The sequence below is a fragment of the Esox lucius genome, chromosome 6 (genome assembly GCF_011004845.1).
Source record: "Esox lucius isolate fEsoLuc1 chromosome 6, fEsoLuc1.pri, whole genome shotgun sequence".
Lineage (NCBI taxonomy): Eukaryota > Metazoa > Chordata > Actinopteri > Esociformes > Esocidae > Esox > Esox lucius.
Genome location: NC_047574.1, coordinates 18,495,967 through 18,511,616, shown reverse-complemented (window position 1 = coordinate 18,511,616; position 15,650 = coordinate 18,495,967). Strand labels below are relative to the sequence as shown.

The window sequence follows — 15,650 nt, the reverse complement described above, 5'->3', positions numbered from 1 at the left end:
CAATCCTGATCCTGTTCTATTCACTTCAGATCATAGCCTCTTGGTATTTTTGCAGTAATTGTATTAATGCACATGGCTAGGCGATTGGTACTTAAGATAGCACGTTTCAAGTACCGTATTTGTGGACTGTGAAACTAAAATGAAACTACTTCTGGAACTGTGCTTTGATTACCTGAAATCAAGTACAATACCATTTTTAATCTTCTCTTCATTTTACTTTGTCCGCAGTTATTTTAATGTTAAAATGAAAGCATTGTCTACCCTGCTGCTTTGCCTTTGAGTTCTAATCAAATACTTTGTATTGTTTCTAACTATAATCATACTGAGAGCGAAATGATTGAAGGATCTTGGAATAACAGTCAGTAGCGTGTCCCACATCCTTTTTCCTCTCCTTCCTCACCATTTTATCCTTCACTGTTTCACTCATTCTTTTCTCCACCCACCACCCTCCATCTACATTCCTAATTGGACAGGGCTAACAAGTCTGTGATCAAGGAATCAGACCACCAGAGTCGCCTTAGCAGCATCGCCTGTCGCTCCATCTCTTACCGTGGCAACGGGTCGCTGCATGGCAACCTGCCTAAGTCAGAGAGCAACGTCACCTTTCTATCTGACCATCACCCCCTGACAACAACTAACCCCCTCTACGATGAGGAAGATGGGAACTTCAGCAGCCCCTTTGGGACGGGGACAGGTGGCTCTTTCTCCCCCTCCCTCTCTGGAGGGTCTGGGAACGTCTGGACCATGCCCACACGTCTCCGTGGAGTGTCAGAAGGGTATGAGTCCTTTAACAGACAGGCTCTGCTGGACCCAGCCCAGTGGGAGCTGCAGCTGCTCCAGGCTGGGATGAAGGGTCAAGACAGCCTGGAGGGATATGACATCCAAAGTTGTCGCAGCACTGAAGAAACCAAGCTGACAGTCAGGGAGCAGGCCAAGCAGTTTGAACAGCAGGCCATGCAGGACAGATCCCCCAGGGAAGGGCGTGACTCCAGGGGCTCTCTGACCACCCCTCCACTCTTGCGGAACCGGGACAGCGTTGACATGCTGGAGCTGAGTGCAGAGACTCTGTTCTCCATCATAGACCGACCCTACAGTCCAAAGTCTATAGGAAAGGATATGCCCCCTCGTATTTTAATAACCCAGGGGGGAGAATCTCCGCTGCTGGCTCATAGGCCCACCCCGCCTGTCCTAAGGAAGTTTAGCTCCAGCATATCCAGCTACATCACTACGGAACCCTGCGAAATCACTGTGGAGATCATCCCTGACCCACCTAACAACCCACCGCCATCACCTCCTTCTTCTCCTTCTTTTTCATCTCCTCTACCTTCTCCTCCACTTGCTCCCCCTCCACAACTGCCTTGTTCTGGTCCTCCTCCTCCTCCTTCTTCTTCTCCTCCTCCTCCTCCTCACCCTTCTTCACCTCCTCCTCCTCCCCCTTCGTCACCTCCTCCTCCCCCTTCGTCACCTCCTCCTCCTCCCCCTTCTTCACCTCCTCCTCCTCCCCCTTCTTCACCTCCTACTCCTCCCTCATCTCCTCCCCCTGCACCCTTCAATCATCTCTCCAATGAGCCTGATCACTCTCCCCCTCCCTCTTTCCCTCCCTCTCCCCCACCTGTTAGAAACCGTGCCCCTCCACCACCGCCCCCACCACTTCCACCTCCGTTCTCTCCCTCTTTTGAACGACCACGTCACACCGTTCAGTTTGTACCAACCTCCCTGCCATCGTTGTCCTCACTCCGCCCTGTCTCCTCACGCGCCCTTCCCACTCTTCCCCAAACCCAGGATGGTGTGAAGAGGAAGGAACTGAAGGGGATCCTAAAAAACCTCCAGAACCTCGCAGACATTGAAAAGTCTGTTGCTAACCTCTACAGTCAAGTAGACAAGAATCGCAAGGTACCCCGATTCGGCAAGAAACCCCAAGCATCTGAAGAATCAGAAGGAAATCAGAGACAAAGTAGAGCTGGATCCTGTGAGGAACTAGACCAGCCAATCCTGACCAGCGCTGAACCTATGGTCCAACCAAACTCAGTCACAAACACGGACTTATCTGCGCTGGAAACAAGCCAATCGAACACTAACGGTGTGACCTCAGAGGTCCAGGAGATCAGTCAATCAAACCCAGACTCTGTGATTGAGGACCTGAGCAATCACTTTCCATCTCAAACCACAACTTTCTGACTGGCTGTCTTCCCTTTTCTTTAGTTCTATTTCCTCATTAATTATCTTTCTTCATCTTTGTCTAATTTCATTTACATGCTATGTATTGAATATTCTATTTTTTTTTAAATATTTATAGACATACGTAATATTCCTGTCATGTTCAAATCATATAGGGTAAATACGCCAATTTGGTTAAAAAAAACAGTTGGTTTTGCGCACTTACAATGCCATCCACAAAATGCTTTATGCAAACCTGCCTTAAAAAAGCCAATGATAATATAGGTCCCTGAGGCACCACATGGACACCCAGAGTCTCTGTTAAAGGTGGGGAGCTAAATTCAGGAGTGTGGAAAACATCCAGTGTCCAGTGATCCAACTGGTTGCATCCATAACAGTCTTAAGGGAATGATGGCTATCACTGACACGATCGACCACAGCAGGCCGAAGCAGTCATGAAAACGGTTTCCCAATGTCTTGGGCAATTTTTAAGGGTTGGCTATTGCAGAGATTTGTGCGAGTTGCTAGTATTCAAGTTGTACATCACCACACACATATGAGGTTTATAGCTTAGATGTCACAGCTTCCAGTCTAGTCCAGAATGTGCTGTCAGCTAACAGACGAGACGGTGAATAAGCATCACACAATTTGCGCATTATCCAGAGTTACTGCAGGTTTGCCAGTAGGGCTACTCCCTTGGGGATTCTCCTGAGTCGGTTTGGAGAGTTATTGTACTGAATATTCCCACTGTGATGTACCAAAATAAGGGCCAAAAGTAATTATTATGGCTGCGATACCATTCCCCTGAAGGAGGAACATAGGTCAGTCACCAGTCTGGCCCACGTTGTCAGATTGTTATGAAAAGTGGTACAAGATCTGATAATTAAATCGCCCCCTGTCTGAGCCTCAGCACCCTTTGACAAGATTCCAAAATTGTCTAGTTTGTTTGCCACCAGCACTCGTCATCCTTTTGTGATTATATTGGTTATTCAGTAGATGGCACTGTTAGTGCCCAAATCCATTGTGTTGGACCTTATTCTGTTCCCCAGAAAATTGTAGTTGTAACCTCATTTTTAGAACCTCTCTAAGTGAGGAATATTTTTAAATAGCATATCTTATTATATTCCCATGTTTCAAACACCTTTGCCTTCTCTGTGTCCCCATCCATCCTCTTCCATCACCCCCTGTTCAATCACAAATGTTCTGTTACATTTTTCAAGGCTTAAGAAGTGCAGTGGATATAAAAAGTCTACACACCCCTGTTAAAATGCCAGGTTTTGGTGATGTAAAAGAATGAGACAAAGATAAATCATGTCAGAACTTTTTCCACCTTTAATGTGACCTATAACGTGAACAATTCAATTGAGAAACAAACTGAAATCTTTGTGGGGGAAAAATAAAAAACTCACAATAACCTGGTTGCATAAGTGTGCACACCCATACACTAATACTTTGTTGAAGCACCTTTTAATTTTATTACAGCACTCTTGACGTGGCAATATTTGCCCACTCTTCTTTGCAAAAGTGCTCCAAATCTGTCAGATTGCGAGGACATCTCCTGTGCACTGCCCTCTAAAGATCACCCCACAGATGTTCAATTGGATTCAAGTCTGGGTTCTGGCTGGGCCATTCCAAAACATTTATCTTCTGCTGAAGCCATGCTTTTGTGGATTTGGATGTGTGCTTTGGGTCGTTTTCGTGCTAAAAGGTAAACTTCATCTTCAGCTATGTAACGGATGCCTTCAGCTGTCTAATTAGCCCTAAAGCATGATGCTGCCCCACCATGCTTCACTGTGGGTATGGTGTTCTTTGGGTTATGTGCAGTGTTGTTTTTGCACCAAACATACCTTTTGGAATTATGGCCAAAAAGTTCAACCTTGGTTACATCAGACCATAACACATTTCCCCACATGCTTTTGGGGGACTTGATGTTTGTTTTTGCAAACTTCTGCCGGGCTTGGATGTTTTTATTTGTAAGAAAAGGCTTCTGTCTTGCCACCCTACCCCATAGCCCATTCATATGAAGAATACGGGAGATTGTTGTCACATGTAGCACACAGCCAGTACTTGCCAGAAATTCCTGCAGTTTCTTTAATGTTGCAGTAGGCCTCTTGGAAGCCTCTCTGACCAGTTTTCTTCTCGTCTTTTCATATATTTTGGAGGGACGTCCAGTTCTTAGATGTGTGCCATATTTTCACCACTTGATGATGACTGTCTTCACTGTGTTCCATGGTATATCTAATGTATTGGAAATGTATTTTGTACCTTTCTCCTGACTGATATCTTTCAACAATAAGTTCTCTCTGATGCTTTGGATCCTCTCTATGGACCATGGCTTTTGCTTTTTGTTTTTCAATTGAATTGTTCACATTATAGGTCACATTAACAGTGGAAACATTTCTGACATGATTTATCTTTGTCTCATTCACAAAAACCTGACATTTTAACAGGGGTGTGTAGACTTTTTATATCCACTGTATGTTGATCTGGATCTAGAAAGGAATTGGATGGGAGTACAATAGATAAGGAGTATGCTTTAAGTATAGTGGTTTTCCGGGACTCAATATAAGTGGTGAAGAGATGGGAGAAGGTAGGGAGCACTAAGGGATTGCACTCACGACTATGTAAGTAATATAAGTGTACTGAGTCTTTATAACTCACACATGCAAACAACCTTCTAAACCTATTCTTCCCTGATTGCATCCAATCAGTAGCATCACACTGTGATCCTAATGGACTTTAATCCCCCATGAATGGAGAGCTCTTATTAATCACAGATGACTGTGCATTTGATTAGAATAGCCTTCTGTACAAGACAGCATCATGGAAAAAATGTTTTAATTAAAATAATTTAGTCCAATTTAATTATTTAAAAAAATATGCAAGGGCATTCTGTTTGTTTTTGTCTGCAGAAAATTTCCAGAACATTATTTAATTGCTTTAATGCTTTCCAACTGCTCTGACTAGAGTACAGAATACAATGTGATGTGTTCTGAGACTTTTCTAGATGTTGGAAATGGTAGCTGAATCTGTGGGTTCATCCGTATGGGGATTTTATGGTTGGAGAATGTGATCCCTGTCTATACAGACCCTTCCCGAATCATAAAATAGTAGTTGGTTCTTTCTGACGGATATTTGGAAGATTAATTAGTTAACGAATAATTTGTCAAAAACCAGGGCTGCTGTCATTTAGACTTGTTACCCTTTATGCTTTACTCCTTCTCACACTCTTTCTTCTTTCTTCTGTCTCGCTCTGTTTCACTTTCTTTCTTGTTGTCTTTTTCTCTGTATTTCCTTTTTTTCTTTGCTCTTTCTTGCGAGTTCTTTCATAATTGATCTGCCTGACCCTTTTTGTTATTCTTTTCATCTATGCCTCATATTTTTCAAGTGAACCCCACCATCATACCACTATCAGTATACATCTTCTCGTTAAGGCTCCTGTAAGAATGTTTTTTCTCTTTTCTGCTCTCCCTCTGCCGCTCCATATGTTTTTCTCTAACTCTCTCTCTCGTCCCCTCTCAAGAGCAGTTATATTTGATTAATCAGCCAGTTACATAAAATATCAAAGACTGGCTAATTCTGTGTTCACCACATGGGGTTATCTCCTCTATCAATAAGCCCCACAGTATGAGTTTTCTTCAGCTCAAACGAACAGATGCAAACTATTTGTCACAATTTTTTACAATTCCTTTCTCAATTTTTCTTTCATTGCAGTGACTAACAAAATCTGGAGAGTAACTTTGCTTCTACCACCACAACTGACCTGGCATGCCATTTGAATCATATCACATTTCTCTAAACTATTAACTTTTAGGAAACACTGAATCCATTATACTTGTGTGGGTGTGGTCAAAACTTAAATCACATGGTTAAATGATTTCTTACCCCACTACATTTACCTCCCAGTGAATTGATTGCCTATAAGATGGGAAGAAACTTCCTCCTCTTGGTTTCAAATGGCTAACATGGGAGTGTTTAAGTGTCCATTAGTTATATCGAGTGGCCAATTCCTCTAGATGTGCATCCCCACTGTCCCCACACCCACTCCTCTTTGCCTAGAACATCTGTCCTGCCATTTGTCTTGGTGCTTTCTAAAGACTGCACCAGCTCAGCAGGTCATTTGTCAGCGCTACTCACGTGTAGCCAGTCCGATACAGGGAGGTGTGGTCATACAAGCTATGCCCTGTCCCTGGTCCTTGCCCCATAATAACAGATTGCTGTTTCCAGAGGAAGCACACATAATTGCTTAGCCATAGATCTCACAGTGAGGGCCCTCATTAGTCAGACCCAAATACACAGTACAGTTGTACACTAGTGGCCTTGGAGGTCCAAGGCTGTCCATTTAGCCATGTTTTCATTGACTTTATACATACACATTGTCTGCAATATTTAAATAAAAAGTAACCTTCTATAAATCAGATGTTTTATATGAATAAAGGATTGCTAATGTCCCTCCCTCAGCCCTGTTTTACTTCTGGGATATGTGTTATATATGTTATTTAATTAATGCTTCACTTATGTATGTCCCTCATTTGAAGGAACTAGTGTGTAATAACAGGAATTAGATTTTTGTTTGTGTATATATCGCATATCACATTATTCCACCAAATATATATTTACAAACAAAAAAAATACTTGGCAATTCTGACTTTTTGTGATGGAAAACAGATAATAATAATAATTGGAATTGATTTGTTTAACCTCTGAAAATGTTGGAAAAGTTAAAACTATTTTATATGACCGGATGTTGCATTTTGTTACAATGTTGAAAACACCAGTTTATTTTGACCACTCTTCAAAATACACACAATTGGTGGGAGACCCAAAATCTACTAACTACATGATATGAATTTACTATGTATGAACCTGATCAATGTCCACTACAGGTAACATCACACATTTTAATTTTCATATTTATAAGACAGCTGCATTCTGTTTGTAATGCAATTCAATGCCAGTGGCAGCTTATGTATTTGACTGCTTAACATGACAGCGCAGTTAGCATACACCTCTGACACCACCAAAAATAAGTCAGAGAATGGTGCTTAAGTGTTACACATTTAAAAAAATATATATATATTTTGTATTAGCAAAATGCATTTGAGACAGTAATGTAACATGAAAAGATTTTCCCCATTGCTATTGGACATAGCTTAGATATATCAACTTTATTTAGTTTAGGGTTTGTGGTTATTTTTATTTCAGTCTTCTGACATTTTCACGTAGGCCTATTTACCTTTTTTATCAGCCAAAGTGCTAAAATGGACAGGACAAAACAATTATAGATAATATAAATAATGTTTCGGTATGCAGTATGTTTTGAAATTCCAATTACTTAACATTAGGAAATTACACAGTAAGTACAATTTGAATCAATTGGACACCAAAATATGTTTTCATACCTATGCACCTCAATTGTTGATGTTATATTTACTATTTATTTCCCTCCCTTTTCCATGGCCTACAGGAGAGGATATGGCAGACAGGTAAGACTTCTTATTGTGATGTATTTTTTTGTTATACATTGTTTGCCAAGCCCACTTTTTTGTAATCATGGGAGCTTGAGGCAGCTTTCTTTATTACCTCTCACTAGATGGAAACACTTAATGAGATTTGGATCGGTGAAATAGTTCTGATGCTGGCTGATTATATAAGAAATATTATAATTTCTGTGTACAGATTTTGTGGTAGTGCAAAATAAAAATACTATGAAAGGCTTTTTGAAAAACAGAAGTGTTGGTTAAATTGTATAAGTGATACCAGATCATTTGTTCAACATGGTTTAATCCTTTTGTGTGACAGAAATATTATATTTATTGAAAAAACATTATTGAAGTAAACTTGGAGTCATACGATAATTGTTCTGCGATCCTTGCGCTTTCTGCGATCCCCATGCTTTCTATGGAAAGCATGCAGTTTTTAAGCTTACAAATTAAATATTTTATGATGAATTCATTGGTTTGTGAAAAGTGCATGGTAATAAGCTCTTTGCTCCTTTCCAATAAATATATTATACTAGTGACATGATGAATGATGCATCACATGCATGGCTAATGTTTGACAAATAAAAATAATGTTGTTCCTATCCAATAATCTACCGCAATGTATTTGCAAGCTGCTGGCTAAAGCGCCTATGCCAAGACCCAAGTGGGCACATTTGCTCAAACTGTCTGTACAGTAGCACTGAACATGCAATGGAAACACTTCAGATGTTGTTATTCGGTTCAGGAAAACCTAAGCTAAAAAAGTAACTTCCAACTTTTCATCTGTTTTCTGGCCCTCCTTTCAGTCCTTACATTTCTCTGTATTTTTCTTCATCTCCTCAACTTACGGTGTTTGTTTTGTTTGTTACCTCCAAATCCATAAAATAGTTCCTCTTTTCTCCTGCTGCATCTACAGTTTACAAAAAATTTGAACTGTGAACTGGACATTCTGTCAATGTTTCTTCTTGTCCTTCCCTCTCCAACTAATGTATGGCAGCAACAGCAACTGCTTAGGCCATCTCTGCTGAGACCTGAGGTAGAAACCTTACAGATTTTCCCAAAAAAACAGGAATAATTCTGCTATGCTCACACTGTGTTATTTTGTTCTGTGTTGGTCTTCTAAGGTTTCTCTGTACAAATGTATCAGTATTTATTTTTTCTGAAATTCAGGAGCTCTCTATGGAGTCAGGAATTGACCCAGGCCAAGACTACTACAGGGATGACTACTATAATTACGATCAAGGGTGAGTCCAAATCCTGCTGACCTCTTATCAGTCTCACTCCGATACAGAGAATTGATTGAATCTCCACTGGTTAATTAGAGGTTGAGGTTATGCCATTAAGACACACTATGTAATTCATCATGTACTGTACTGGGCTAACGTCTTAGGTCCCTCAAAGTCAAACTAAAGTAATTTATTTAGTAAGTGTTTATTAGTAAAAAAAAATATAATAATATATATATATATATATACTCATGTACTCATGTATTTATATATATTATATCCTTTTTCATTAGAACACTTATTACCCCAAAACATTGCCTTAGTTGGACTTTCAGGTGACTAAGACTTTTGCACAGTACTGTACATTTCCCAAGCACACACACACACACACACACACACACACACACACACACACACACACACACTGAGAGATCCTTTAGGGTGGAGAGTAATGTGGGGGAACGGAATTCTGAGTTCATTGTAACATGTAACATAAAACAATCCAGTCTTTACCCTTTCCACTCCCACTTAATGCAATCAGTTACTACTCCTTGAGCAATGCATTGCACAAGAGCTTGGTAATGGTCTCCTCCAGGAGAGATGGGAGCATAATTTAGCTTAAAGTGGTATGTCAAATCAACCATATGGTCTGGAGGTAAATACAGGGACTTATGGAGAGATTAACAGAAGCTCACCGAATGTTGTAAAATGAATTAATTTTCATTGAAGGTTATTTCAAACACTAAAATTTGGTATACCGCGTGGAGTGGATGATTGACGTTTAAATTGCATGATCATGTAGGGCTGACTGAATTTGACTTACACTTTCATTATCCATGCATAGTCAAATTGCAACACTGAATACTTGTATAATGTGTTTGTATGATGAAGCCCTTCTATTGAGTCTAATACTAATTGGGTCTTGAAGACTCACATCAACTATGTGGGATGGCAGGTCCTTAAACCCTTAAATGCTGAGGTTGCTAGACCAGACTGTCTTTGATCCATTATTATGTAAAGAGCAGGGAGCAACTTAACAGCTCGTCTAAGCTCTTAATACTGTGATAGCTAGCTATGGAAAAATGTGTCATTGACCCACTGACCTCAAGTGTTCAGAAGGTGTTGAGGATGCAGATTTCCTATTGGCCTGTTTCCTTCAGATTCAACACAGTCACTGTGTAATGGAACTGGCTTTCAGCACACATACCAAGAGGGTTACTTTCTACAAGGGCCAGAAAAACGTTGTTGGCTGTAGCGTTTGAGTATTGCCTAAAGGTAGGGGAGGAAGCTCCTCTTGTTCCTCCATAAGCAAGAACTATAGCCTTGTAGCAGATTTGAGCATCAACTGGATGCCAGTTCAGAGTGCAAGGAAGCGGGGTGACATGGGGACTTCATTAAAGTATCTTCACTTTAGCGTGTTCTTATTGTTTAACAAATACTTAATTGTTTTGTCTCCCAGGTATGACCTTCCTCAATATGGCAGTCGCCGAAGCTGATATCTCCTGTGTATGATGAGTATGGAGAGTTGATTATGGAGGATGAATTCTACAGCCCTCGTGGATCTGAGGTACTTTCAGTTTATGTACAACAATTTAAATATAGTCAAATGCAAAGGTCTTCAGACATGATGAATTCTGTCGTATCAGTGAATGCAAATGGTACTTTGAAATCTAGTTCTGTTTGATATTTTATGTTAAGATGCTGAAACTTAAAATCAATTATAGTAAGGTGGTTTTATGTTGGGAAATATTTGTAAGAAAAATATTTTGCTTGCAGAAGTATTCTACCCCCACAAATGTATATTTGGCAAGGCCAATCTGTATTTATTACACTGCATTAACAGCTTTAAGTATTTTCAAGTAAGTATACCAGCTCTGCAGTGTTGGAAGGATTTTGGCCAATATTTCTTGGCAGATTAGCTCCAGGTTGTTCATATTGATTGGACAACGCTTGTAGATCGTAATTTTCGAATAGTGCCTTACATTCTCAATGGGACTTTAACTGGGCAACTGTAAGACCATTACCTTTTTGTTCATGAACCACTCCAATGTTGTTCTGTCCTTGTGATTGTTTTGGATTGTTGTCCTGCTGTAAGGTGAATTACATCCCTGCTTTTTTTGCTGACTGAAGCAGGTTTTCTTTTAGTATTTCTCTGTATTTTGCTCCATACATTCTTCCATCAATTTTAACAAGATGACCAGTCCATGCTTATGAGAAACATTTCCACAGCAGAATGCTGTAGGGAGGGTCTGTCTTGAGGCATGGGCATTGTAAGGTTTGCGCTACATATTGTAGTTGTGATCACAGAACCTTTTCCCACATCGCTGCTTGGTCACTAAGATGTTCTGACTCCAGACTTTCAGATGGTGCTTTTTAAGTAAGGCGTATGTAATACAGCTTCCACATCCTGATTACTGATCCAAATGTGCTCACGGAGATATCCAAAAACGTATATAGAATTATGTACCCATTTTACAGCCTAACCAATGCAAATTCACTGGTGTGGTTTTTAATATTGAAAATGTAACAGGAACTTAATTTGTTCACATGTGGAGGCCAGTGGTAAGATAATATTGTCCTTTTTTCTGTAGGACAGTTTTTTTTATCTGTGTAAACTGGGAGCATCCATAGCACAGGGGTTGAATACTGCAAGCTACAAATGTGTATATATATATATATATATATATATATATATATATATTTTTTTTTTTTTTTTTTTATATATATATTTCTGAACATAACACCAATGTCACTTACCATATAACATTTTTAATTTTAATGTTTTATAACAAAATATCAGACAGAACAAAATGCACCATTTGTAATTCAATAATATGAGAGAATTAGTCAGGTGTCGGAATGCATTTAGTATGTACTGTATGTGTGTGTGTATAGATACCCAGTGCCCCCTCATGATTACTGGTGCCTTTGGTAACAATGAAAAACAAATTACTATGAAAGTCTGTCATTGTTGTTTATGAGGTTACACTCAAAATATGAGAGAAATATTAGCTTTAGTTTGGTCAAATTTATTAAAGAAAATGCATTTCAATAGAAATAAACAAATATATTTGTCTGCCATGATTATATATTTTTAAAATTCAACTGAATCTTTAGGAACTCTTGTTTAAAATGCTCATTCATAACTTCCTGTTTCAGTGGGCTGTACATATGAAGTGATATACATAACAAACTAACTTAGTCATTTACAAACATCTCCAATAATACAATTAGACTGCACATTCATGCTAAAAAGCTACTTTGACATCTTGCCAGAAGAAAGCCTCTATTCTCATGAAAACAAACTTTTGATTGGAACTGTTAACTTTGATTGGAAGTGGGTTCTATGGTCTAATTAGCCACAAATATAGCTTTTTGGCCACAAACACCAGAGGTGGGTTTGGCATGACCACGGTGATGGTCAAGCACAGCAAAACCTACACCCCACTGAAGTATGATGGTGATTAAGTGAATGTTGTGGGGCTATTTTTCTGCCAAAGGCCCTGGGAACCTGGTTAGAATACATGGCATTATGTATCAAGTACCTGTCAAGTACCAGGTGATTTCAGCAAAATCTGTCTGCCTCTTGTTGTTGTCATTGGATCCAAAATATTTCCCTTCCCACTGAAACAATGGCTGTACCCGCTCCCTGAACTAAACCAACTTTGTAACTCAATCTCAGATCCTTTACTTTGCATTCTCTTACCTCATTAAACATTACAGGTAGACAACTTGCTGTTATTCTATAGGTAGAAGTGCTGTTATATTGCCCATGGGAGAGTGCTCAAGTTCTAAAAGCAAGGGTGCCAGTAATATTGTCACAATATTTTATTTTAAAGGTTTGATTTCTAGCATATTTGAATCTAAGATAAACCTAATAATCAAACATGACATTTTTTCATATCCTTTTTGCCAATTCTAATTATGGAGTGCACTGTATGTTTTTTCTCATATTTCCACAAAATCATCTAGTCATAGTACCACACATAACTATAGTAATTACCCATTAAATAGCTACAATAATGCAACAGTGCCAATTTCAACTACAGTATGTATGATTAACTGAAATGTTTTAATTCTGATAATATTGAGTAACAAGTGATTGTAACTATGATAGGGGCGAGGCAGAGGGCGTGGAAGGGGTCGAGGTCAAGGAGGCAAAAGGGTGGGATTCAGGGACCTTCCACCAGATGATGAAATTGAGCAGACAGGGGCAGGAGAGGGTGAGGAACCCCGCGAACCTTCCTTGGCTGCAAAGAGAATGAAGTCCGTCATGAAGCTCAGCAAGCTGCTAGCAGCCGGTAAGAGTGGAGACAAAATGGCTGCAGCCGGAGAAGCAGGCTTGTCTCCCTGGAAGAAGGCAAAGATGTTCAAGATGTTTGGTGCAAAGAAGGACAAGGACTACGCTAAACTTATGTCAGCCCGTCGCATTGACAGCCAAGAGAGTCTGACGGGGGGACCTGCTGCTGATGTTCCTGTTGACACGACCAGAAGCCGATTGAGCAAGGTGATGAAGCGCATCAACTTGAGCAACAGGCTGAAGATGAGGAGAAAATCGCAGAGCAGTATTAGTCGAAGTTCTGCCACAGGTAGCGAGAAAGATGAAGATGCTTCTCGAGCTGCCACTAGCGACGAGGAGAAGTCCAAGGTGTCCATCAGTGTGACTGAGGAAAGTGAACCAGAGGCGAGTGGAAGTGGGAAGGGGAAGGGTTCTGATGAGGAATCAGAGAGCAGCAGTGTTGCTCCTTCTACTGAGGACAAAGATTACTTGAAGGTGGATCTGGACCGAGACGATACCAATGAAAGCACTGTGGACTCAGAAGAGGAGCCAGAAGAGCACCCAGATGATTCTGATGATGAGAGCAAATCCAAGTCAGACGGTGATGAGACCGAGAAGGAACATGACACAGAAAAGGAATCAGGGACGGAAAAAGAGTCAGATTCAGAGAAAGAGTCAGGCTCAGCTGGGACAGAGAAGGGATCAGAATCTGAGGAAGGTTCTGATTCAGAGTCCGGTTCTGACTCAGAAAAGGAATCAGATTCTGAGAAAGAGTCTGACAGCGTAAAAGAGTCAGAGACAGAGAAAGAATCAGGAACTGAAAAATCAGGAAGTGAATCCAGTACAGAGAAAGTCTCTGGGACTGAGAGAGATTCTGACGAAGAATCTGAAGAAGATGAAGGGTCTAGGGAGTCCTCCACTCGATCTTCTATGAAATCATCTGGCACGGCTACTGAGCGGTCCAGTGGCGGGACACATGGTAGCATGAAGAGCAGTGCATCTGGCATCAGTGGTGGTAGAGACAGTGGGAGTGGTAGCATTAGTGGTAGCCGCACAGGCAGTGCTGCTTCCCAGCATGGTTCTTCCATAATATCTTCATCAAGTACCAGAGGCTCAGAGATGTCAAGCACAGGCAGTAAGACAGGCAAAGAAGGGGCGTCAGAGTCTTCATCAGGAAGCTCTGTATACAGTGGAGGCAGCCAGAGCCAGCTATCTGGATCAGAGGACAGTGAGTCTCTACCGGGCAGTGAGAGGAGCTCCACCAGCTCCAGGTCCACCGGAGGCAGCCGCAAGTCCATCCTGACTCACAGCTCACAGGAAACCATCGATGAGGAGAGTGAAGAGGAGAACGAAGAACAATCAGAGCAGGAAGGTAGTGCAGTCAATGAGAGCAAAGAGTCTACAGATGAGTTGAGTGACAGTTCAGCATCCAGAAGGTCCAGTATTGTGTCTGCTGGAGAAGGGCCCAGCCACAGTCCCTATGCTGGAACGCTCCATGGATCAGATTTCAGCAGCACGGAAGAAGCCTCAGAGGAGACATTTGGAGGACTTTCCCCGATCACAGAGGTAGACGAGGATGCCATTACACAATCTGAGAAATCCTCACTGTCTGACACCAGTAGCAAGGGGTCAGCTGTTAGATCCCAATCTGGAGCCACAGAAGAGACAACCGATGCAAATTCAGAGTCTGAAGGGAACTCCACAGCCTTCTGAGGGACATGTTGGTGGGCTGTGAAGTAAGATGGCTGGAGTGGGCTCTCGCATGGGAGTGTAAAGAATACTGTGTGTTTCAATTCTCCTTACCTCTCTATATCTTTTAAAATACCTTTTGCATGGAAGTGGAATAGGTTGTATTTTCTTCAGCTTTGAATTATTCATTTTTCAATGGATTTGGTTCATACTTGAGAATTTTCTTCATGTCTGACATTCACGTATTTTGGTTGCGTTTGAGATGTTTCCACAATTAATTACACATTGTGTTTCCTTAGATATGTAGCCAAACTTTTATCTATAACACGCTTGGATGCATGATAGCTTTACCTATAAGAATATACACGTTTTACTGTGCATTAACCTCATTATTTTGTCTCTCCACATTTCTTTCCATATTTTATTCTCAGCCTGGCGGGAGGAAAAAACGAATCAAGCTAGTGTTAGACAGGCCATATGAGACAAGCTCCACAGGAGAGGACAGTGCTCCTGAACCACAGAGGAATCGCCTGTCTAATGTCAACAGCCATGCCAACATCAACGGGAATATCTACCTTGCCCACAACGGAACCATTGTGCGGACCAGGAGGCCTGGGCACCCAAACAACCTCAAGACTGGCTCCCCGAGTCGCCTTGGTAAACAATTTAAGAAACTAGATATGCTGACTGAAACTCAGGAGGAGAAGCTTCCTATGAATAGTGCAGGAGAACCTGCAACCGGAAATGGAATAGGTACAATTACTGGTGTTTCCTCCGCTGTTGACATTAACCTCAATACCCGGCCTTCTAGCGGGT

The 15,650-nt window shown here is 41.0% G+C and overlaps 1 protein-coding gene across 4 annotated transcripts in view; it reads left to right on the top strand.

Annotated features, from left to right (window-relative positions):
* LOC105010659 (protocadherin-15) overlaps positions 1 to 15,372 on the top strand; it is a 226,731-nt gene extending 211,359 nt beyond the window's left edge. Inside the window, exons 34-38 of one of the 4 annotated variants that reach the window (XR_004575806.1) lie at positions 7,625 to 7,643; positions 8,638 to 8,676; positions 8,811 to 8,884; positions 10,326 to 10,433; positions 15,266 to 15,372. Coding sequence is in view for 2 of the 4 variants with exons in the window: in XM_034292762.1 (XP_034148653.1) it covers positions 474 to 1,522; positions 1,628 to 2,178 (1,600 nt within the window). In the remaining 2 variants the exon portion in view is untranslated. The other 3 variants (XR_004575807.1, XM_034292761.1, XM_034292762.1) reach the window with 3 other exon arrangements.
* Positions 15,373 to 15,650: the final 278 nt, after the last annotated feature.